This window comes from Neophocaena asiaeorientalis, unplaced genomic scaffold (genome assembly GCF_003031525.2).
Source record: "Neophocaena asiaeorientalis asiaeorientalis breed wild unplaced genomic scaffold, Neophocaena_asiaeorientalis_V1.1 scaffold160, whole genome shotgun sequence".
Lineage (NCBI taxonomy): Eukaryota > Metazoa > Chordata > Mammalia > Artiodactyla > Phocoenidae > Neophocaena > Neophocaena asiaeorientalis.
Window position 1 is genome coordinate 3,824,460 of NW_020175675.1, and position 22,856 is coordinate 3,847,315.

General features: G+C 38.6%; 1 protein-coding gene across 3 annotated transcripts in view; it reads left to right on the forward strand.

Moving 5' to 3' along the window:
* LOC112390847 (contactin-associated protein-like 3) overlaps positions 1-22,856 on the forward strand; it is a 184,079-nt gene that overhangs the window by 24,071 nt on the left and 137,152 nt on the right. For 2 of the 3 annotated variants that reach the window (XM_024731939.1, XM_024731940.1), the window contains exons 1-2: positions 12,303-12,414; positions 18,668-18,861. In XM_024731939.1, coding sequence (XP_024587707.1) covers positions 18,736-18,861 — 126 coding nt within the window. In that variant the 5' untranslated portion in view covers positions 12,303-12,414; positions 18,668-18,735. Of the gene's footprint in view, positions 1-12,302; positions 12,415-18,667; positions 18,862-22,856 lie in introns of those variants that run through there. The other variant, XM_024731938.1, reaches the window with a different exon arrangement.

Here is a 22,856-nt window from a genome sequence, read left to right on the forward strand (position 1 = left end):
ATTGTTTAGGCGTGTGTTTACTTTCCACATGTTTGTAGATCTTCTCATCTCCCTCTTGTTGTGGACTTCTAGTTTCATGCCAATTGTGGTCACAGAAGATAGCTGATACAATTTCAGTCTTCTTAAGTTTGCTAAGATTTGTTTTGTGACCTATCATATGATCCAGCCTGAATGTTCTATGTGCACTTGAGAAGAATGTGTGTTCTGCTACTGTTGGATGGAATATTCTACACGTGTCTATTAAGTCTATTTGTTCTAAGGTGTGGTTCAAGTCCAACGTTTCTTTGTTGATTTTCTGTCAAGACAATCTATCCATTGCTGATAGTGGGGTATTGAAGTTCCTACAATTACTGCATTGTTGTCTATTTGTTCCTTAATATCTATTATTACATACTTATATATTTCAGTGATCAGGTTTTGGGAACGTACATATTTATTATTGTTATATCTTCTTCATGTAGTGACCCCTTTACTGACCTTCTTTGTCTCTTCTTACCTTCTTTGGCTTGAAGTGTGTTTTGTCTGATACAAGGATGGCTATATCCACCTTCTTTTCATTTCTATTTGCTTGGAATATCATCTTCCATCCTTTCACTTTGAGCCTATGTGCCTGTAGAGCTGAAATGAGTCTTCTGTAGAGAGCATAGAGCTGGACCTTGGTTTTTCAGCCATCCACCCACTATGTGCCTTTTGATCGGTGAGTTCAATCTGTTTACATTTAGGGGTGATTATTGATATGTAAGAATTTACTAGTGCCATTTTATCTTTTGCCTTCTGCTTATTTTGTCTCTCTGTTTTTCCTTTTTTCTTCTCTTTCTGTTTGCCTTTATAAGTTGGTGGTTTTCCATGGTGATTTGCTCACTCTCCCCTTTTTTATGTTTATGTTTCTGCTCTAGATTTTTGCTTGTTGTTACCATGAAGTTTACATAAAACATCTTACAGGTAAAATAGCCCTTTCCTGCTGATGCCAGTTTATCTTCATTCGCCTATAAAGGTTTCATCTGCTTACTTACTCTTCCCCTTTCATATTTTTTTTTTTTTTTTTTTTTTTAGCGGTACGTGGGCCTCTTACTGCTGTGGTCTCTCCAGACGCACAGGCTCAGCAGCCATGGCTCACGGGCCCAGCCGCTCCGCGGCATGTGGGATCTTCCCGGACCGGGGCACGAACCCACGTCCCCTGCATTAGCAGGCAGACTCTCAATCACTGCGCCACCAGGGAAGCCCCTCATATTTTTAATGTTAGAAATTATCTCTAGGCTGTGATTTCATTACCAAGTTGTAGTATCTATAGCTATTTTTAACGCTCTTTTCCTTTAACCATTATATTATAGTTAAGAATTTAATATACTGTTCTAAAAATGATTTACAGTATTCTAATTATGAGTATTTATCATCTTAATCAGAGTTTTGTGTACTTTTGTCTTTTTGTTTCAGCTTGAAGAGCTCCTTTCAACATTTCTCATAAGGCAAGTCTAGTGGTGGTAAACTCCCTCAGCTTTAGTTTGTCTGGGAAAGGTTTTAATTCTCCTTTATATCTGAAGGAGAACTGCCACATAGAGTATTCTTAGATGGAAATTTTTATCTTTCAATATTTTGAATATGTCATTCCACTATCTGTCTCCTGACCTGAAAATTTTCTGCTGAGAAATCTACTGTAGCCTAATGGGGGTACCTTTGTAGGTTGCTGTCTTTCCCCCCTCCCTGGCTGCCTTTAAAATTGCTTCTTTATAATTGAATTTTGACAGCTTCATTAAGATGTGTTTTAGAGCTCTTTTTGTGATGAGATAACAAGATATTCTGTTAGCTTTGTGGATCTGTATATTCATCCCATCCCCAGGTTTGGGAATTTCTCAGCTATTATTTCTTTAAATAAACTCTGTCCCCTTCCCACTCTCTTCTCCTTCTGGGATGCCCATTATTCTTGCGTTTACCTTTCCAATAGAATCAGATATTTCTCATAGGCTTCACTTTTTAAAAATCTTAGTTCACTCTCTTCTTCCACCTGAATTATTTCTATATTTCTGTCCTTGAGCTTGCTAATTCTCTCTTCTACCTGATCTGCTCTATTTCAAGTGCATTGTAATGCATTCTTTATCTCATTTATTGAGTTCTTCAGCTCCAGAAATCTCTGATTTTTTTCTCTTTGGTAAAGTATTCCTTCTGCTTGTTATTTTCATTCCTAATATCATTGCATTGCCTTTATGAGTTTTCTATTGAATTTCTTCATAACAGCCATTTAAAACTCTTTATCAGTTAGATCACAATATTCCATACCTTTGGGTTTAGTTGCTAGAAAATTGTCTTTTTATTTTTTGCGATACCGTATTACCATGATTCCCTAAATAAAAAATGGAACACCATTTTTATTTAGGTTAAGACTTTGTTTACTTTGATCCTAAGAATGCAACAGGTTGGTAGTTAGGAGCCTTCCTTTACAGAAGGTGGCGCTATGGCACAAGTTTTTGGTTGCTCTTACCAGCGTTAACTAGTGGCTTCTAAGATTGGGAACCCACACAGTTAAAACAAAACAAAACAAAAACAACAACAAAAAAAACAACGCGTGGTGGCAGAATGTGGGCACGGGGGGTAGGTGTGTGTACTTAGCACTTGGGGCTTTGTGGGTGTCCATGGCCTGGTAGAGGTATCCTCAAGTTGGGATGGGGGTGGAGTCCCAGGGGTCCTTGGGTGGTTGGTTCCCTTGCCTCCAAGGTCAGACAGCAGGAGACATTTTACTTCAGTTCTCTTTGTCTATCTACTTACCTTTCCTTTCCCTCTGCCCATTCACTGCAGTCTCTCCTCAGAGAGAGAAACTGGTCCCGCCAGCTGTAACACATGTGGCTGGACAGACTTCCAGTCACTGCCTTCATCCTCCACCTCCTCTGCCAGAAAGGTTGTGCTGGCTTGCTGCCAGAACAACAGCTGCCTTCTATGCTGTCACAGCCTCCTGCCACCAGCTCTGCAGCCACTTCCCTCAATCTCTGCTCCCTACTCCATGGTCCAGTCCACCCACTTTGGATGCACGGGTGGATGGATCTCTTGGATGTCGGTGTATGCTGTGGATAGATGCTTTTTTTTTTTTTTTTTCTGGTTATGGACGTCCTAATAGTTGTAAGTCAAAGGAGAGAGAAAAAAAAGGAACGATTCACACTATCATGATACTGACATCACCCCAAAACTGCATATTTCATTGCTCTGTGACTATTTCAACAATTTGAGTAAGTTGTGTGGAATATTAGATTTTGCCCCTTAAATGGATATTTCAGATTTATATACAAGCAAGGAAGTTTTCCAGTTAATGAGCTATGGATAGTGAAAATCTTTTTAAACTAAATATTTAAAGTAATATCAATACTAATATGAGTCAACAGCTGAGTTTCCCAAGTGCATCTTTCTGGGCACTAGCGTGGTAGGGCTTCAGATTTTTGAAAGTATGTCTTTTACACTGCCCAACTCTCCAATTCTGGCTTAATAACCACAGAACATAATATAGATACCAGGGCTGCAATTTAGTGTACACTCCTGGTGGCCACGTTGAGGGTCTCTCCTGGCACAGTTGAGGTTTTCATCCACTGCAGAGATCTCTCAGCTCCTGCCCCGAGTGTTGTACATTTCCTTCTCTAAAGAACAGAATGTGTATTCCTTAAGTACACAAATAAATCCTCTCACTAAATCAGAATTTCAGGGGCAGGGATGGGGAATTGCCCCTTGGGTATCAGTGTCTGAAAAACTGCTGTGTCTATTTCTCCCCTGAATTTCATTGCACAAAATTATACAATCTTGATAAATCTAGAGATGTTACTTCTAACACAGACATGTTCTAATCTTTCCATTTGTGAATTATTTTTGAAAAATATCTGAGTGTGTTGGATTGCTGAATTTTACTGACATGCCCTGTTTAAGCAGGAATGAGAATGCCTTCTGAAATGAATACTTCATTGACAGTCCCTTCCTATTAGTGAGAACCCCTCTTCTCTATCTATATTTTCCTGGGTCCCACTATCACATACCTACCCCACACCCAGCCTGGAAATTAAGACCACATGATTTTTCTGTTAGGATGAACTTGGCTGTTTCAATGTTTTAAGCTCAATATATTTCAGGGTTGAAATATAACTTACATATGGAGATTTAAGAAAGTTGCTCTTGAACTTGTGATCAATTTAATTCAGGAAACATTTATCAAATGCTTACCATGTGCCAGGCACTGTGATAGAAGCTGGAGAAATAAAGATAAATAGTGGTTCTTTAAAAAAAAACAAAACAGTGCTGTTCCTATATGAGAAGCAGTATGATTCATTAAACTGGCACAAGTTATAATTTTAGAAACACTCCCATCACTGGGAATCTGTTCCTTTTGCTGAATATAATTTTTCAGCAGTCATGAGGGAATACTAATTGGGCTAATTAAAATTGACCTTTACAACAGGTCTAAATCCTTGTCTGCTTAGGGTGCTGAAGCAGGGCAATCCATGAAAAACTACAACCATTCTCCCTCCAGATATTTGATTCCTCTGAAGGCTGGTAGAGTCACACCCTTGCACAATTTTAAAACCATGGAGGGATAGAACTAAGTTTTATAAATGGGCTCCTGGATGTATAACTGGGGGAAAAAAAACCCTGAAAGTTTCTCTTCTTTCTCAGTAAGTTATTTAAATCATAGCATTTATTTTTAAGCGAATACTCAGGGTAGTTGATAAAGAGAAAGCCCCCCTGCCCTTTTTAAAAAATAAGCTTTATTTTTTGAGCAGTTTTAGGTTTATGTAAAATTGAGCAGAAAGTACAGAGATTTCCCATATACCCCCTTCCCTCACACATGCTTAGCCTCCTCCATTACCAGCATCCTTCTCCAGAGTGGTGTTGATAACTTTTTTTATTTTACAATTGATGAACCTGCACTGACACATGATAGTCACCCCAAGTCCATAGTTTATGGTTCACTCTTGGTGTTGTACATTCTGTGGGTCTGGACAAATGTATAATGACATGTATCCAGCATTATATTATTATAGAGAATAGTTTCACTGCTCTTAAAATCCCTTGTGTTCCTCTTATTCATTCCTCTCTCCCATCTAAACACTGGCAACCACTGATCATTTTACTGGCTTCACACTTCTGTTTTATCTAGAATATCATATAGCTAGAATCATATGGTATGTAGCCTTTTAAGACTGGCTTCTTTCACTTAGTAATATGAATTTAAGTTTCTTCTGTGTCTTTTCATGGCTTGACGGGTCATTGCTTTTTATTACTAATGTTCCACTATATGGATGTACCACAGTTTGTTTATCCATTCCCTACTAAAGGATGTCTTGGTTGCTTCCAAGCGTTGGAGTTTAATGACTAAAGCTGCTATAAACATTTTTGCGCATGTTTTTGTGTAGACATAAGTTTTCAATCCCTTTGGGTAAATACCAAGGAACAGATTTTGGATTGCACGTAGGAATATGTTTAGTTTTGTAAGAACCGGCCAGTCTTCCAAAAAGGCTGCACCATTTTGCATTCCCACCAGCAATGAGAGTTCCTGTTGCTCTCCATCCTCGCCAGCATTTGGTGTCATTAGTGTTCCAGATTTTGACCATTTTCATAGGAGTGTAGTGGTATCTCATTGTTGTTTTAATGTGCATTTCTCTGAAGACATATGATGTGCAGCATCTTTTCATATACTTCTTTCTCATCTGTATATCTTCTTCGGTGAAGTGTCTGTTAAAGTCAGCTTTGGACCATATTTTAATTGGAGTTGTTTGTTTTCTTATTGGTAAGTTTGAGTTCTTTGCATATTTTGGATAAAAGTCATTTGTTCGATGTGTATTTTACAAATATTTTCTCCCATCCTATGGCTTGTGTTTTCATTCTCTTGACTGCCTTTTGCAGGGCAGACATTTTTAATTTTAATAAAGTCCATCTTATCAATTCTTTTCTTCATGGATCGTGGCTTTGTATCTACAAAGTCTTTGCAGAACACAAGTTCATCTAGATTTTCCTATGTTATCTTCAAGGAGTTTTATAGTTTTGTGCTTTACAGTTAGATCTGTGAACCATTTTGAATTAATTTTTGTGAAGGGTGAAAAGTCTGTGTCTAGATTCATGTTTTTGCTTATGGAAGTCCATTTGTTCCATTACCACTTATTGAAAAGACTATCTTTGCTCTATTGTATTGCCTTCACTACTTTGTCAAAGGTCAATTGATTATATTTGTGTACGTCTACTTCAGGGCTCTCTGTTCTGTTTCACTGATCTATTTGTCAGTTCTTTTGCCAATACACTGTCTTAATTACTGTACCTTTATGGTAAGTCTTGAAATCAGGTAGTGTCATTCCTACCACTCTGTTCTTCTTCAATACTGTTTTGGTTATTCTGGGTCTTTTGCTTCACCACATAAACTTTAGAATCAGTTTGTTGATATCCACAAAATAACTTGCCTGAATTTTGATTGAGATTGCCTTGAATCTATTGATCAAACTGGGAAAAACTGAAATCTTGACAATATTGAGTATTGTCCATGAACACGGAGTATCTCTCCATTTATTTAGTTCTTCCTCGATTAATTCCTCAGAGTTTTGTAGTTTTCCTCATATGGATCTCATGCATATTTTGTTAGATTTATACCAAGGTATTTTATATTTTTTAGGTGCTAATGTAAATAGCATAGTGTTTCAGAGTCCTAATTCCACTTGATCATTGCTGGTATATAGAAAAACAATTGACTTTTGTATTTTAACCTTGTATCCTGTGACCTTGCTATAACCACTTATTAGTTCCAGGAGTTTTTGCATAGATGATCTTGTCATCCATAACAAAGACATTTCTTTCCTAATCTGTATCCCTTCTATTTCCTTTTCTTGTCTAATTGCATTAACTAAGACTTCTAGTAGGATGTGGAAAAGGAGTGGTGAGAGGGAAAATCTTTGCCTAGTCTTGACCTTAGGGGGGAAAGTTTCAAGTTTCTCATCATTAAGTGTGGTGTTAGCTGTAAGTTTTTGGTAGATATTCTTTATCAATTTGAGAAAGTTCAACTCTATTCCTAGTTTACCAAGAGTTTTTACCATGGATGGGTGTTGGATTTTGTCAGATGCTTTTCTTCATCTATTGATAGTACCATGTGATTTTTCTTTGTTAGCTTGTGTATGTGATGGATTACATAAACTGATTTTTGAATGTTGAACCAGCCCTGAATACCTGGAACAAATTCCACTTGTTTCAGTATGTAATTCTTCTTCTATTTATTTTAAATCTATTTGTTAAAAATTTTATTTTATTTTACTTTATTTTTTTTTGGCCACACCGTGTGGCTTGTGGGATCCTAGTTCCCTCACCAGCGATTGAACCCGGGCCCCCTGCAGTGGAAGCATGGAGTCCTAACCACTGGACTGCCAGGGAATTCCCTGTAATTCTTATACATTGCTGGATTTGATTGCTAATATTTTGTTGAGCATTTTGCATCTGTGTTCATGAGAAATATTGGTCTGTAGGTTTCTTTTCTTGTAATATCTGTGATTGGTTTTGGTATTATGCTAATATTAGCCTCATAGAATAAGTTAAAAAGTAGTCCTCTGCTTCTATCTTCTAAAAGGGATTATGGAGACATGGCATGATTTCTTCCTTAAATATTTGGCAGAATTCACCAGGGAAGCCCTCTGGACTTTGTGCCTTCCGTTTTGGAAGGTTATTATTATATTATTAAAAGAATTATTTAAATTATTGTTTCAAAATTTTTAATAGATATTTGTCTTTCTCTGTCTGACTTATTTCACTTAGTATGATAATCTCCAGGTCCATCCATGTTGCTGCAAATGGCATTATTTCATTCTTTTTAATGGCTGAGTAATATCCCATTGTATATATATACCACATCTTCTTTATCCATTCATCTGTCCTCAACAAAATACTAGCAATCCAAATCCAACAATACATTAAAAGGATCATACATTATGATCAAGTGGGATTTATCCTAGGGATGCAAGGGTTTTTCAGTATCTGCAAATCAATGGCTGTGATTCACCACATCAACAAGTTAAAGAATAAAAACAATATGATCATCTCAATAGATGCAGAAAAAGCTTTTGACAAAATTCAACACCTATTTATGATTAAAGACTCTCCAGAAAGGGGCACAGAGGGAACATATTTCAAAATAATATAGGCCATATACAACTAACCTACAGCTAACATCATACTCAACAGTGAAAATCTAAAAGCATGTCCTCTAAGATCAAGAGCAAGACAAGGATGTCCACTCTCACCACTTTTATTCAACATAGTTTTGGAAGTCCTAGCTATGGCAAACAGAGAAGAAAAAGAAAAGGAATCTAAATTGGAAAAGAAAGAAGTAAAACTGTCACTGTTTGCAGATGATGTGATATTAGACATAGAAAATCCTAAAGATGCTACCAGAAAACTACTAGAGCTCATCAATGAATTCAGTAAAGTGGCATTTTCTTTGCTGAGGAATTTTTAGTCTAGTTTAGACCATAATGCATATTGGAAAGATGCCATTTATATACAGTTGTGTATAAACTGGATTTGAACGTTCTGAAGAAACTAAGAGCAGGCATCACCAATGAGCTGTAGTAATCCAAAGAGGTTTGTCTGGGACTGTTTTTTATTTATGGAGGGGGTAGATTTAAGTAGTTTTAGGAGGAAGTCAAGGGTTTGGAAAACACTCAGATAGTGTCACTTAGATTGAGAGGGTTAAGGCAACTATGTTTTCCCCAGCTATGGGAAGTTCCAAATTTCTAAGATTTTACCTGGAGAAAAAAAATATATAATTTTTAAAAACAGAAGCTGAACTATTGTTTAATAATTTCAGTATAAAGCTGTTCTGTTGGCAGGACAAACAATAGGTTATTGATTAAAATGATGTTACTATAGGTACAACTGCTGAGACAATGTTTGATCATTTAATGCATAAGAATTTATTATAGAAGCATGCACACAAGGATGTTCTGAGCACTCTGATCTGAATCATACATAAATCATGAACCATTATGGTGTGTTTGTATTTTCTATAAGACACATTACAATGGATCATCAGTTTCCCTTTAGAGTTCCTAAGCTTTTCTGAGCTTCTGAGTACATTTGAGCTTCTGAGTACATTTGAACTTTTGAAGGAATGAGTGCATTTCAAAACTGAGATTATTTCATAGAATAATTTCTTATTAATGTGAGTGTTATTATGAAGAGAAATAAACTTGCTTTAGCCTATTTAACTGTAATATTATCTATTTTCATTTGTTAATTCTTATAAGGTTATTACTTATACTCACCTCATTTTCCCCCTAAGTGGTAAATAGTTGTACTTTTCAGTTGTTTTGCCATCTCGTTTGTTAAAAACAATTATTTATGAATAATTGTTGTAACTTTGAAGCATTTCAGGATCCATCTTTCTTTTTTGGATAGAAATAGTATCTATCAGACTTTTGATAAGAATAATATTCAGTGGAAATCAAATATTTTTTAATGATTCCAGAAAAAGAAAATTAAATTGTCTTAACAATTTTGGCTCCAGAAATCGTAGTATAAAATATAGACATTTCAGATTGAGAACAACGGTTAAGGAGATTTTTAGGGGGCATCTGAGACTTCACCTTACTTGAATGTAATTTAGTTAAAAACACAGTGAATGTACAGAAAACACTGTCCAAACACAGAGCCGCTCTTTTCCAAGTACCTTATTGGACATGGTCACATTTTTTGATCACGTGCATTCTCAAATTTGACTGTGTGGAAGTGAGTTGGAACAACCAATTAGGGTTGTAAAGAAAATGATCACTTTTAAAATTGTTTCTCAAAGGCGAAGATGACTTCATAAGAGCAAGTACATCTTACTCTTTCTTTTTTTCAAGACTAAGATTCATATGCCTTCTTTTGAGGAAAGAATAAAAAATGAGAATATGGCTTGGAACGTTGAATGCTGCCTTCTATATCTCTCTGTAGGGAAAACGTCCTTATAGAATATTTTGAAGAAGCTTATGTGATGACTTGTCTTACCATACTGAAAATAATAAAAGCAAACACTTTAAATTCTCATAGAAACCCTATGAGTTGTGTGATTCCCCTTTGTCCAGTTGTGTGATTCAGTTGTGTGACATCCTCATTGTACAGATGAGGTAACTGAGGCTTAGGGAGGGCCAGTGACTTCCCAAGAGTAGGCAGCTTGGTAAATGCCATGCCCACACCCTGTCTGCCTCCAGGATCTACACTTGGTCCTCACTGTTTCCAACCCAGAAAGGAGAGACCCCAATATGGTGAGATGAGAAAGATGTGAGCAGAGGGGACTGAGTGGGGAGCGTCTGGGGAGACTCAGAAAGGAAGCCGTGCTGGGGAGGTGGGGGAGGCTGGGAAAGGAGCAGGCTTCCCAAGCTAAACAGTTGATGGAGATAGTCTTCACTTACCCTCAACCAGCTCTGTGACTTTGAGCAGGTTAGTTAGATCCCTGGGACCCCTTTACCTAAAGGGGGAATGATGCAGGCCTGGTCTACTCAACAGGCTGTCACCCCTGAGAAATTGTCACGTTAACATTCGAGTTAGCACAGCTGACTGTGGATGATCCCAATTCTTCTGGAATTTTCTGAATCCCAATTCTTCTGGAATTTTCTGAATGGCTAATAATGCCCCAGTAATGTCTCAACAGCTTTGTACTTGCAGTGCACACACCATGGGTGCTTCTTTGCTCTTCCTTGTGCCACGGACCCTTCGGGCACCTTGCTGAAGCCTGACCCCTTCTCACAGCAATGCTTGTAAATGCATAAAATGTATACATAGGGTTACAAAATAGATAGTTATATTGAAATTCTGATATCAATGTACTAGAAATTGTAACATAATGTCTTCTTAGTTATTAGCGCATTAAAAAACAAGATCTAGTGGTGACTTTAATAAATACTGTTATTTTGAAGTAAAGGGGACCATAAACAATATTTCTAGATATCTGTGACAACGATTGCTATTAAAATATCTGTAACTTATGTTGGTAACAAATGCACGGGCACTGGTGAATATAGTCTGGTTTGTCTACATTTTTGACTGAAGAATATGCTAAATTTTAGCTAGAGGTTAGTGAAAATAAAGATGTAATTTGTTCTATTCATCTCAACGGACCCCCTATATCGTATTTGTACCACATGTTAAGAACCTCTGAGCTCTGTGGTTCACTGCTTCAAGTTCTGTGAAAAACCCTCCTGAGCTTTGATTGAACTTCTAATGAATCTTTAGATCAAGCTAGGGAAAACCAGTACCTTAAAAGTAGTCTTCCTATTTGCAATCATTGTAGTCTGAATTTATGTAGTTTTTCTTTAATGTCTTTCAATACAATTTTTATAATAATCTCCGTAAATGTCCTGCAAATTCTGTAAGATTCATTCTTAGATACTGCATATGCTTTGTTAGTATTTGCTATTCTATTTAATTTAATTTCTAACTATGGATAAGTTTAGAAATACTATCAGTTTTTGTATAATGAATTGTTAAGCTAGCCAGTGACTTTCAGAATTTCTACCTCCATAATCATATCATCTGGAAATGATAACAGTTGCTTTTTTTTCCCCCAATTTTGTGCTTTTAATTTTTAAATTTTCTCTTACGTACTGATAGGACTTTCAGTGCAATGTTCAATAGAAACAGTGGTGCCTGTGAAAGTGTTCTTTCTGATTTTCAAGGAAATACTTGTAATATTTTCCCATTTAGGAGTGATGTGCTGGAACCAATTTTTAGCAGCTAGCAAGAGCCAATCATTAACTTCTCATGAATTTTGCATGAAAATACAATCATTATTAAAAATTAAATTATATAAATGTAATTAATTAAATCATATTAAAAGAAAAGTAATACATTCTGAAAACTCACCACTTCCTACTTTATTTTATGTCATCTTGCTGTTATCAGTGCTCTTGAGGTTTTTACATACCTTGTGTCTGCGTGGTGAAAATACTATATAATGATGTGATGTGTGCATTCTTTTTCCGACTTCATGGTCAGTGACATCACGTTGATAGCTTTGAATTGGCCATGGTACGAGTATTTACACCATAGAAAGTGGCAAATGCTACCAATCAGGGTTTTTAATTTTCCTTAAGAGCCTGTTGTTAAACATTTACTAACACATCTCTGATCAAGACTGATGTTTGCCACAGGCTCTAGCATTTTCCTAGCCTGTTAACTAAAAAGAAAGGAAATTAAGGAAGAAAAGAAGGGAGGGTGGCAGGGAAATAGGAAGGAAAGGAAAGTAAAAGGGAAGGAAGAAGAGAGGAAGAGAAGACAGGAAAGCTTTAATCAGTGTATTAACCCAAACGTGGTGTTTCCCCCCAGATAGCTGTGATGCTCCTCTGGCGTCTGCCTTGCCCCGGGCTTCCTTCAGCAGCTCCTCAGAGCTGTCCAGCAGCCACGGCCCTGGCTTTGCAAGTCTTAATCGCAGAGACGGTGAGTCTGCAACTGTCTTCTTGTCAGTCTACCCTGATTCTTTCACAGACAGAATTATTTTCATTTTTAGTTCATATTCCTTCTTATAGCTCAAAAATTAATTATACTGAGTTTAATGAAATTGAAGAAAGCAGCAGGTTCATCATATCAGCTAGTATTCATCTGCTACCTTTCTTCTTGCTTATCATCCATTTTTTGGTTTGTTTTGATATCTTCCTTCCCTATTGATTGCCAGCAAATGGTCATCAATAAGATTTATGAGAAGGGAATTATCGGAGTCTAGATTATTTCCAGGGTTGTCCTCCAAGGAAATCCAGTGGAGCAGGCTTTTCTCCGACACAAAATAATGCCATACTCTGCTGGGGATGAATGCCTACCCCCCCAAAAAATGCACCTTTGTCAGTAGCATTTATATTTTGTGATGCTTAGACCTCATCCTTTTTGCATTCTCATTTTACTACTCTATTTTGTATAGCAGCTCGTCTGTACATACCTCTTTTTATCCAAGGCTTTCACAGTGTGCTTACAAATTGTAATGAATTCAGCTACATAACATCCCTAAAGAAAATGTAAGCTTTACGATCAATGGACTTTTTTTCCAAAGGCTTCTGGCTAAGTGAGCAGTCAAGTATGGATAGATAATTTAGTACTCATGGTTTTATTTGAGCATCTCACCCTTGCATTTCCTGACATGATCCTACACTGAATTTAATTAAAAAGAGAAAGGAGCCATTGCTTTAAGAAGAGTAATGGTGTGTCCCTGGGAAACGGTGGGGGCTTTGGAGCAGAGTACCTGGCCTCCTGGCCTTCTGGGCATCCTGGATTCCTCACTGTTCTCTACATGTCAGAGGGAGATGCAGCTATTCTGAGTGACCTCAAGGATGATCTGGAATCATATCTGTTCTGAATAACTCAGGGGGCCTCTGAAAGATGCACAATGATGCTTTTATAGAATTAGACAAGATCTCAGAGCTGCATCTCTCATAAACATGAAGATTTCACGGGAGATGCACAAATAAATTTGGTCATACATTTTATTCAGTCATGAATGAGGTATTTAGTACATGTCTGGATGATTTATAGGCTTGCTGGGCAATTCTTATTTTATTTCTAAGGTGAGAAATTAGCAAAATCATCTTATAGTCTTGTCAATACAGAACTTCAAACAAATAAGAACTGCAGAGCCTGAGATCAACTCAGATCCGAATGCCTCTCTACTGTGTGTTTCTTTAAAACTTGGTCAGGAGTGTCTATGAGAGAAGCAAAACAAAACACACAGTAGCAATGGATTTTTGTTTATTTTATGCAGAAGGAGCTGCAGCCATGAATGTTAAATGCCAAGGGCATTGAAAGTGGTAACTGGGGATACTGCACATAGAACTTAAGGGAGTCACATATGAACAGTCACACTGTGTTTTTTTCCTTTAATATTACTGGCATTTAATTTGAATCACAAATTAACAAGTATACACTTATTTTTTATTTAATTTTTAATTGTCTGTTTACAAAACCATTATAGGGTATGTCTGCATTTAGTACAGGAGTCTGTTTTACAATTAGGCAGCTGTGTGTGATTTTTTTCATTATGGATGCAGTTTTTGGAAAACTACCTGTTCTCTCCTGCTCAGGCTTCTAGCAGACTGAATAGCAGAAAGGGAGTCAGAGGTTACCTAGACAAGTCCAGAGGGAGGATTTCTGCATTTTTTACATCCTGATAGCCAGAAATGGTATATGTAGATAGTTGGAATTGCTCCTTAAGAAATCAGAGCTGGAGCAAATGCTTAAATTTCCCTCAGCAATGTAGGCAGGGTTGTGACAAAAACATCAATATATACATCCCAGAGATCTCTGAGTGGGATGGTTAAGGAGCATCCCCAGGCCCTGCCGCCCTATGGCCCCTTTTTCCTGGGAACATCTGTCACTCCTGCTTATCTCACCCTCTCCCCACTCACCCAGCCCTGCCTGGAATCTGGAATGAGTTTTCTGTGAATTAAGATGCATTTAAGTGAAGAAAGAAATACACAGAGCTTGATGAGCTCCCATTTGAGACAATGTAATGAAGATCTTGGAGGGAAACTTCCCTTGGTTACCATTTCAATTTAGCCATTTACTTGTTTGACATTTAGATGCCCTGGAGATAGGTGAATCTGTTCACTTCAAATTATCCCACTTGGCTTTGCTCCCTTAGGTATCTTTCTGCCCTGGACCTTGTTCCAACTTGAAGAAGGCATGAGCTATTTTCCTTTTCACCTCTGGGTAATTTCCCCCTCTGCACAAAGCTGATACTCATTATGACAGTGCATGCCCCGTGGCCACCAGGAGTAGGGGTCATTTTCATCTTGATCAGTGACCAGAATAATCAGGGCCCTAGCTGAGAGTTTCCTGTTCAGCCTTTCCTCTCCCCAGAATCACAAGTCACTGCGTGTGTCTGAGCCAACCAAAGGTGGGGGAAACAATCACACAGGGATAACTAGAGACAGAAACCTTCCAAGATATCTGCCAGTATATCAATATAAAAGACAGTCTGGCTATTGATAAGCAAACAATACTGAATAACTGACAAATCACAGGGATATGTTCTTAGAAGGGGTAGAGAATGAGAAGGGAGCTAAGCTTTAATAAAATACCCTCACCCTCACCTAAAATGATTGTTTTTTGCTTGTCTGCAAAGCAGAGATTGTAACACCTGTCCCACTTGCCCGGTGCATGGAGGAGTTGTGAAGTAGCACTTAGAGCATCTGAGAGGGTCCTGAACACATCACATGCCTATGACAAGTTTTGGCTTTCCTCATTTTCTCTCCTTTATCTAGTATAAAGTGGCAGGTAACGGGCCATTCAGTAATGAAAAGACTGCAATGTCCCACACTCTGGATGTCACCCCTCTTTCACCATGACTGTCTCCCATCTTGTGATCGTGTAATGGGAGAGAAAGTATTGTGCTAGATGCTCTAACACAGCTTCTTGAATTCTCGTTGCAGCCCTAAAGCATACCTATCACACTTTGCTGGGAGGGATGTTTTGTGTTCAGTGTCCCAAGCTGTGGAACCTTGTTCTGTGCAAGTCAGACCCTCTGGACATGTTCTCCTTTGTATAAATTGTGACACTTTATTCAACTAAGGGGCTGAGGCAGGAGACAGGAGGGTGACAATGGAAAAAGACAGTCTGTGATGTGGTCAGGGGAAGAGCTGGGTGGGAGGGTAAGTGCTTTTCTTGTGGGTTCAGCACTGGTGACTCCAAAACAGTAATTGCAAATTCCTGGGCTCTGTTTCAGGGGGTATTGGTTCCCAGGGGGAATTTACTGAAGATTTGCAACATTTAATAATGCAGGCTGATCAGTTTCAGAACCACTGCTCTGCGGCTGCCAGCTGGTGGGGTGGCTGTGCTCAAGCTTACCCATTTTAATGTTGTTTCAGTGTATTTTGTTTTGTTTTCCATTACAGAACAGTGATCTCCCTTACCCCTCAGTAAAATTGTTTGGTGCTCCCTAACAGTTCTCAGGTTATATTTGTGCATTTCCCACTTTTTCCAGTCATTAGAAAAAAGGGCATCTACCCCAGTGGACTGTGTGCGTGGGTGAATGCACAGTAACTCACATCATCACCCTACAGGGGTCTGGGGATTACGCCATGGCTGTGTTATCCAGCTGAAAGGAATTGCTTTGCAGCACAGGGAATTCTGCAGTTTCATTACTTTATCAGGGTACCTACTTAATCAGATAGCTTAATTTGCATACCAGTAGCACCTTCTCACCACTCGTAAGGAATATGAAATATTCAAGGTTGATTACCTGCAGATGTTGAAGAGTGGTTGACAGAGATGTGGCTGCATCTGTGGGAGAGGCTGGTCCCAGGGCAACATGCTGGAAGCATGTTGATGCTTTTTACTCTTGCATTTCTGTACATGTGGTACCCGTGTTAATGATACTTCCTGCTTCAAGAGAGATTAAAGATGACAGAGAAAGATTGTGAAATGCAAAAAGAAAAAGTATCTTCAGTACATTCTTTACAACTTTGATACTAAGAATACAGGACATTTATCAGTTTCTCAGAGATTTAAACTGATTCATATAAAACTTCAAATGTAGAACCTTTAAGTTAAAAGGATCAGCTAAATGCCAACACCTAATTTCTGACTTCTTTTGGCAATTATTATAAAATTACAGGCAGTTGCAGAGTAATGTTACTTGGGACTATTAGTTAACCCTCAGCTAGAACCCAGAAGGACTTACCATTCATCAAACATTAGATGGGACCTTTGCACAAATCAGTAGAAGTAGCAGGGAGGTGTTGGGTGGTGATCAATCTTGTTATTAAAGACAAAGACTGAAAATTATCACAGGTTGGAAGACACTAAGGAGACAAGGTGACTAAATGCAATGTGGGATCCTGGAACAGAAAAAGGGAGTTAGGGGAAAAACTGGAGACATCAAAATAGTTTGTCGTTTTGTTACCATTGTACCAGTGTTAATAGCTTAGTTTTGATCAAAATACCATGGTGATGTAAGATATTAACATTAGGACACACTGAGTAAAAAGTAGACAGGAATTCCCTATCCCATCTTTGCAACTCGTTTGTAAATCTGAAATTATTTCAAAATAAAAAGTTTAAAAATACATTACAGAACCACCAGAGTTGTGGCGTATTTAAGATGTGGATCAAAGGAAAAGACATTGTGCTTGTGGTTGAGAGGAAATTTTGGAATAAAGATTGCAGGAAATGAGGAAATCTTAGAAAGTTTTTAAAGAATTTGTACGCTTTAAATTTTGCTAAGGGTTATACATGTAGTGCAGTTAGTGGAGGACATAGTGAAGCAACAGATGTGCCCACTTGCTAGTTTCACCTCCACACCCGGATGTAAGTGCTCCACTTCCATTTTCCTTTGAGCTGTCTTGTAGCCATGTCACACACCGCCTGACATGTACTTGGTCGTAACAGCTTTTGTAAATAGGACATGGATGTTAATAATAGCCCCGAATAAAAAGATAATAAATGTTGTCTAAAGTATCAGACCTTATTATGAGAACCTCAAAATAGATGTCAGGACAATGGGGAATAATTTTTTTGTGTGTGGTACGCGGGCCTCTCACTGTTGTGGCCTCTCCCGCTGCGGAACACAGGCTCCGGACGCCCAGGCTCAGCGGCCATGGCTCACGGGCCCAGCCGCTCCGCGGAATGTGGGATCTTCCCGGACCGGGGCACGAACCCGCGTCCCCTGCATTGGCAGGCGGACTCTCAAGCACTGAGCCACCAGGGAAGCCTGGGGAATAATTATTTTTAAAGCTGGCTTTTTTGTGTTAGGGACTGTTTACATGACACTGTGTTTTCTAGACACGGACAATTAGCAAAATATCAGTTCCAGAATGCATTTCAAACCTATTTCCCAATTTTTATATTGCATAATAATTTAAATTCAGAAAATTTAATATGACATCTAAATCCAAATTCAAAACCCATGTTTCTGTTAAACTAGAAGAACAAAATATATCAATAATACATTCACAGGTATCCCTAATTCTTCGGTTTCTCACAGGCACTGGAGAAAACAAAGCACAGTAATTTCCACTCTGCACCTATTGTCTTGAATACCTGAGAAACTCCTCCTTATTCACTTCCTCTGGGTTCTCTCTCTCACCCTCCTTGCTGCCTTTTTAGAACTCTCCCTCCCTACACAGAAAGCACTTTCACCTCCACCCCTCCCATATTACGTTTCAAATCGTTCTGTGAAATGTCTGCTTCTCCTATGAGTCTGTAAGCACCTTGAGTGTAGGGCTAAGCCGTAGCCATCTTTGTTATCCCAACATTCAACATTGTACCTCCTCATGCTGGGAATCCAGAATTAAGGTATTCTAGCTTTATTTTCCTTTATGTCCAACAAAGGGCAAGTCATGCATTGAAGCCAATAAAGACACTAGTTCCAAGCACTGATGTAATGGCATGGTGTTTAGTTGTCCACCTATTCCATTAAGCAATTTCACTTAGCGGGACACCCCAATACCAGAGAGTCAGGGGTTATGAACTAAGAAACAAAACAATTAATATAAGCTTCATCCATTTACATTTAACCTGTGTTTTTATTTTGTGTTTGTGTGTATGTGTGAGAGTGTGTTTGTATAATTATGAAGCATTATATAATGCAGAATTTGAAACTATGATTTTCATAAATCTTATTTATGATCCCATTCTTACAGGTTAATATAGATTTCAAAGATTTCTCTGTCCTTACCGGTTTTCTTATTTTTATTCCCACGAAAAGGGGCTGGTGGCTGGTCTCCCCTTGTGTCAAATAAATACCAGTGGCTGCAGATTGACCTTGGAGAAAGAATGGAGGTCACAGCTGTGGCCACCCAGGGAGGATACGGGAGCTCCGACTGGGTGACCAGCTACCTCCTGATGTTCAGCGATGGCGGGAGGAACTGGAAGCAATATCGACGAGAGGAGAGCATCTGGGTATGTGCTTTATTGAAAAGCAGTCTGTCGGAGTATGAATTATGCCAGTTACTGCATGTTGCTGCCCATCTGTCAGATCAAGTGTAGAAACAGAGCCTCCTAAGTTACCTGAAAATGTTTCCACTGAATGTAAGCCACATGTGACATTCCAGAATACACCGTCCATGGCTAATTTATGAAATAAGTAAAAAACAATTTTATAATGTAGCGAAATATTGAAAATGTCTTCCCATCATTCCTTTAAATAGTGTGAAGTCTAAGGAATAAATAAGTCACATACGACTGATTTTATTTCTGTTTTATAACAAACACAATAGTTTATATTGCCTCAGCATTTTTAAATAAAGCAAATTCATTTTCTCTATGCCCTCTGATAAAGTGAAATTTCTGAAAGACCCTGAACATGTAAAAAAAAATGTCATGGAGAGTCTCTCTGTGGAGGACTTGTTGAGGGATGTGTTGAGTTCCTGCTCCAACCGGAACTTGGGCACCATGTGGCCCCTTGTAATTTATGGACAATAGATCCCTAGGATTCTTTGGAATCATAACTATTTTACATCAGGGACATCGTTTCTACTTCTGATTACATATCCATGCTCCTTTTAGAAGAATTAAATTTTGTTTGCTTAACTTTTTGAATATTAAAATATATGTAATTTATTATATATATTTAGCATTTCATACCTTTAAATCACAGTCTGCTCTGAATGAGAAGCTCTAAAAGTGGAGTGTTGTAAAGGTCTGCAGCAGGTTTGCAATTGGCTGATGGGGTGTGGCCTGAAGAAGATTCATCAGGTGGAGGAGAAATTACTTTTTTCTTCTTATTAAAAATATAATTTAGATGGTTGCCAAGAGCCGGGGGAAGGGAGGAATGGCCTGTAAGTGCTTTAATGGAGACAAAGTTTCAGTTTGAGAAGATGAAAAAGTTCTTGAGATGGAGGGTGGTGATGTTTGCACAACAATGTGAATGTTAATGTCCGGAACTGTACACTTCAAAGTGGCTAAAATGCTAAACTTTTTGTTATGTATATCTTATTACCACAATAAAAAATACACAGTGTATCTTCCATTTAATTTAGGCTAAGAATGTTGTATAACTGAAAAAATTTTTTTTCTTAATTCAGGGTAAGAAGAAAATTGTCAGCTAAAAATCCGTTATGTCTTAGCACATAGATTATCTATAAAACTAATAGTCAACAAAATGATAATATTCGTTGGGTAACAAACTGCCCTCATTTGAATTTCCTTAGAACTCTGTAACTTATTATAACTTAATAGATTGTGTTCTACTTAATTTCTTATCCCTGGAGCTTTTATTAGTTAGTCAATAAATGTTGATGCAAATTGAATCAAGAAAAACTAGTTAGCTGTCTAATACTAGATAAAAGAACAAAGTGGGAGGGGATATGTGAGTGTTTTTAGGGCTGGCTGACCTAGGGTTTCCAAACAAGTAGTTGCCATGTGTATGATCAGAAGCAGATATTAATGCTGTGCTCATTCTAAGAACACCAAGTCCAAAGCAGGGTTAAGGTCAATATTGCTTAAGTAAGTAAAAGCTTAATGAAACATCTACTTATATAGAGAACTTTTGTTCAAAATTAAATATTATTTTTCAAAATTAGTTAACTAATAGTTAATGCCTACTTATTCTTCATTGTATTAATTAAGGTTCATATTTTTGCCCTGCTCCAATCCCATCTGATTGAGCAACTCTAAAAATTCTTGTTTTTAGTTAAGCAGGTTGGAGAGGAATCATATGTAAGCATCACCATCTGCTGATTTCTTTAAAGGTCAGGCACCCTTGGGGAAGTAGGGTCAAGAATATAGTGGCGGGGCTTCCCTGGTGGCGCAGTGGTTGAGAGTCCGCCTGCCGATGCAGGGGACACGGGTTCGCGCCCCGGTCCGGGAAGATCCCACATGCCACGGAGCAGCTAGGCCCGTGAGCCATGGCCGCTGAGCCTGCGCGTCCGGAGCCTGTGCTCTGCAACCGGAGAAGCCACAACAGTGAGAGGCCCGCGTACCGCAAAAAAAAAAGAAAGTCCAAATCAAGCACTCCTTCTCTGGCCTTAAAAGTTTTGTGGATATTCTCCCTGTCGTAATTTTTTTTAATGACTTTTCTTGTTCTTCTGGGTCTATCTGCTGTCTGTGCTAACTTTGTCCACTAATACATGTTAACTCTTTCCAAATTCCGAAAACTCTGAGAAGAAGGTCTATCCTAACTCCTTACTGAAAATGGACATGAGATGATAATAAGACAAAAGGTCTTTACTTATGTTACTTTGGGCAAGTTGTCCATATGCTTTGCCACATGTTTGCCATGGAATCTTAATTAATATGTGAAATGCAATGTATACCCCTCTAAATTCTCAAAATTATAAAATTGAGACATGGCTAGCCACAAAGTCTTTGACTAAAGGATTTGAGGACTGCAGGTCCAGTTACTGAAGGTTAGTTATCCAAATTAATTTTCTTAAAAAAAAGAAATTATGTTCTTCACTGATGGTATGTTCCACTTTAATATTTTTTCTTAATGAGTGACTGCTTCCATGGCTGAACTGGATTTCTTTGTGAAAATAACCAAATAAATTAAATACTCAGATCTGTGAAATACATTCCAAAAGGGTTTTATTTAAATGGGAATATGGGAATGTGTCTTACATGACAGAAAAGGCATCACCATCTCTCACCAAGGGATGCACTACATCTCAGGACATACAAACTCTTTTGATGTGCAGAGTAAATGTCCTCACTTGAAATGTAGTGGAAACAAGTTTAGAAGAGGTGCGTTTCCTATACGATGTGAACAATCATGGTTTCTATCGGTCATTTAGTAAACCAGGTGGCTTGACCAAGCTTGATGCTAAACATCCGTAGGACTTAGAAGATGAGTTTGCAACTTCAGCCCGACTAAATCAGAAAATAGCCAGAGTCTTAGGACACTGAGGATCATAGAACAGCATTGAAGTGAGCAATGCAACAGATCAGTGATCACTGACAAAGTTCACTAATGTTTATTTTCTACTGTTTCCCTGAGAGTATGTCAGCAAACACTTACATCAATCTACTTTGACTCTTAGATTCATTACAAGAATTTTGTGGGGCAGTGCTTGCAAACCAGGATTCTTACCTGCAAGCTAATGTGAGCTCTGAGCTCCCTGGGGGCCTCTGGACCGGGCTGGGGAGAGGTGTGGGCTCCAACCACTGTCCTGCTCTGAGTCTGGCTCTGTGAGCCTCCCTGGTGGGCAGGAGAGGTCCGTGAGTGGGAAGTCTAGAGCGCTGGCCGTATTCTAGAGGGGTGTTGGGGCAGCTCCATCACTACCCTCCTGGACACCTATTTGGTCTTCTTCGGACCCTATAGCAAGCCTTGTCCTTCCCAGGCCACCTGCCTGCCCTGACTCTGTCTCTTCTCCCTCCCCATTCCAGTTGTTTGGGAACAATGGGCTGATGCTATGAGAGCCCTCTCCTCCCGGGAGACCGTGGCTAATGGTGTCCACTGCAATGGTGTCCTCTGTTGAGGCTCCTCTGGCCCAGGGACCACTGGGTCCCTGTTGGCCATGGGGACCTTTCCTCCTGCAATTCCTGGGTGTTTTTTCTTCTATTTTATCAATACCTTGTCTTCATTCTCATCTCACTATTTCTCCCTCTTCTCCTCTACCCTTCTATTCTTTCCTTATCTATTTTTTTCACCTATCATTAAATATTTTTCTCCTTATTTCTCTCTCCTCTCTCCATTTTTCCCTATATCCCTCTTCTATCTGTATTGTTACAAATTCTAGAAAATCAACTTGAATCAGTCTAGGTAATTTGGGAATCTGACCACACGGAGAAGGGAGGATTTAGCTGGGTCTCTGGCATGTGTGTAACTAAGAGGCAGCCCTGCCCTGTGCCTTCTGTGGATTAGCTTCTGGCATTCATTTTCCTATATTGGTTCAAAAATCTGAGGAAAGGCTCAGACTTACTTGGCTCTGGCTCAGGGGAGTCTCAGATCTCACCAC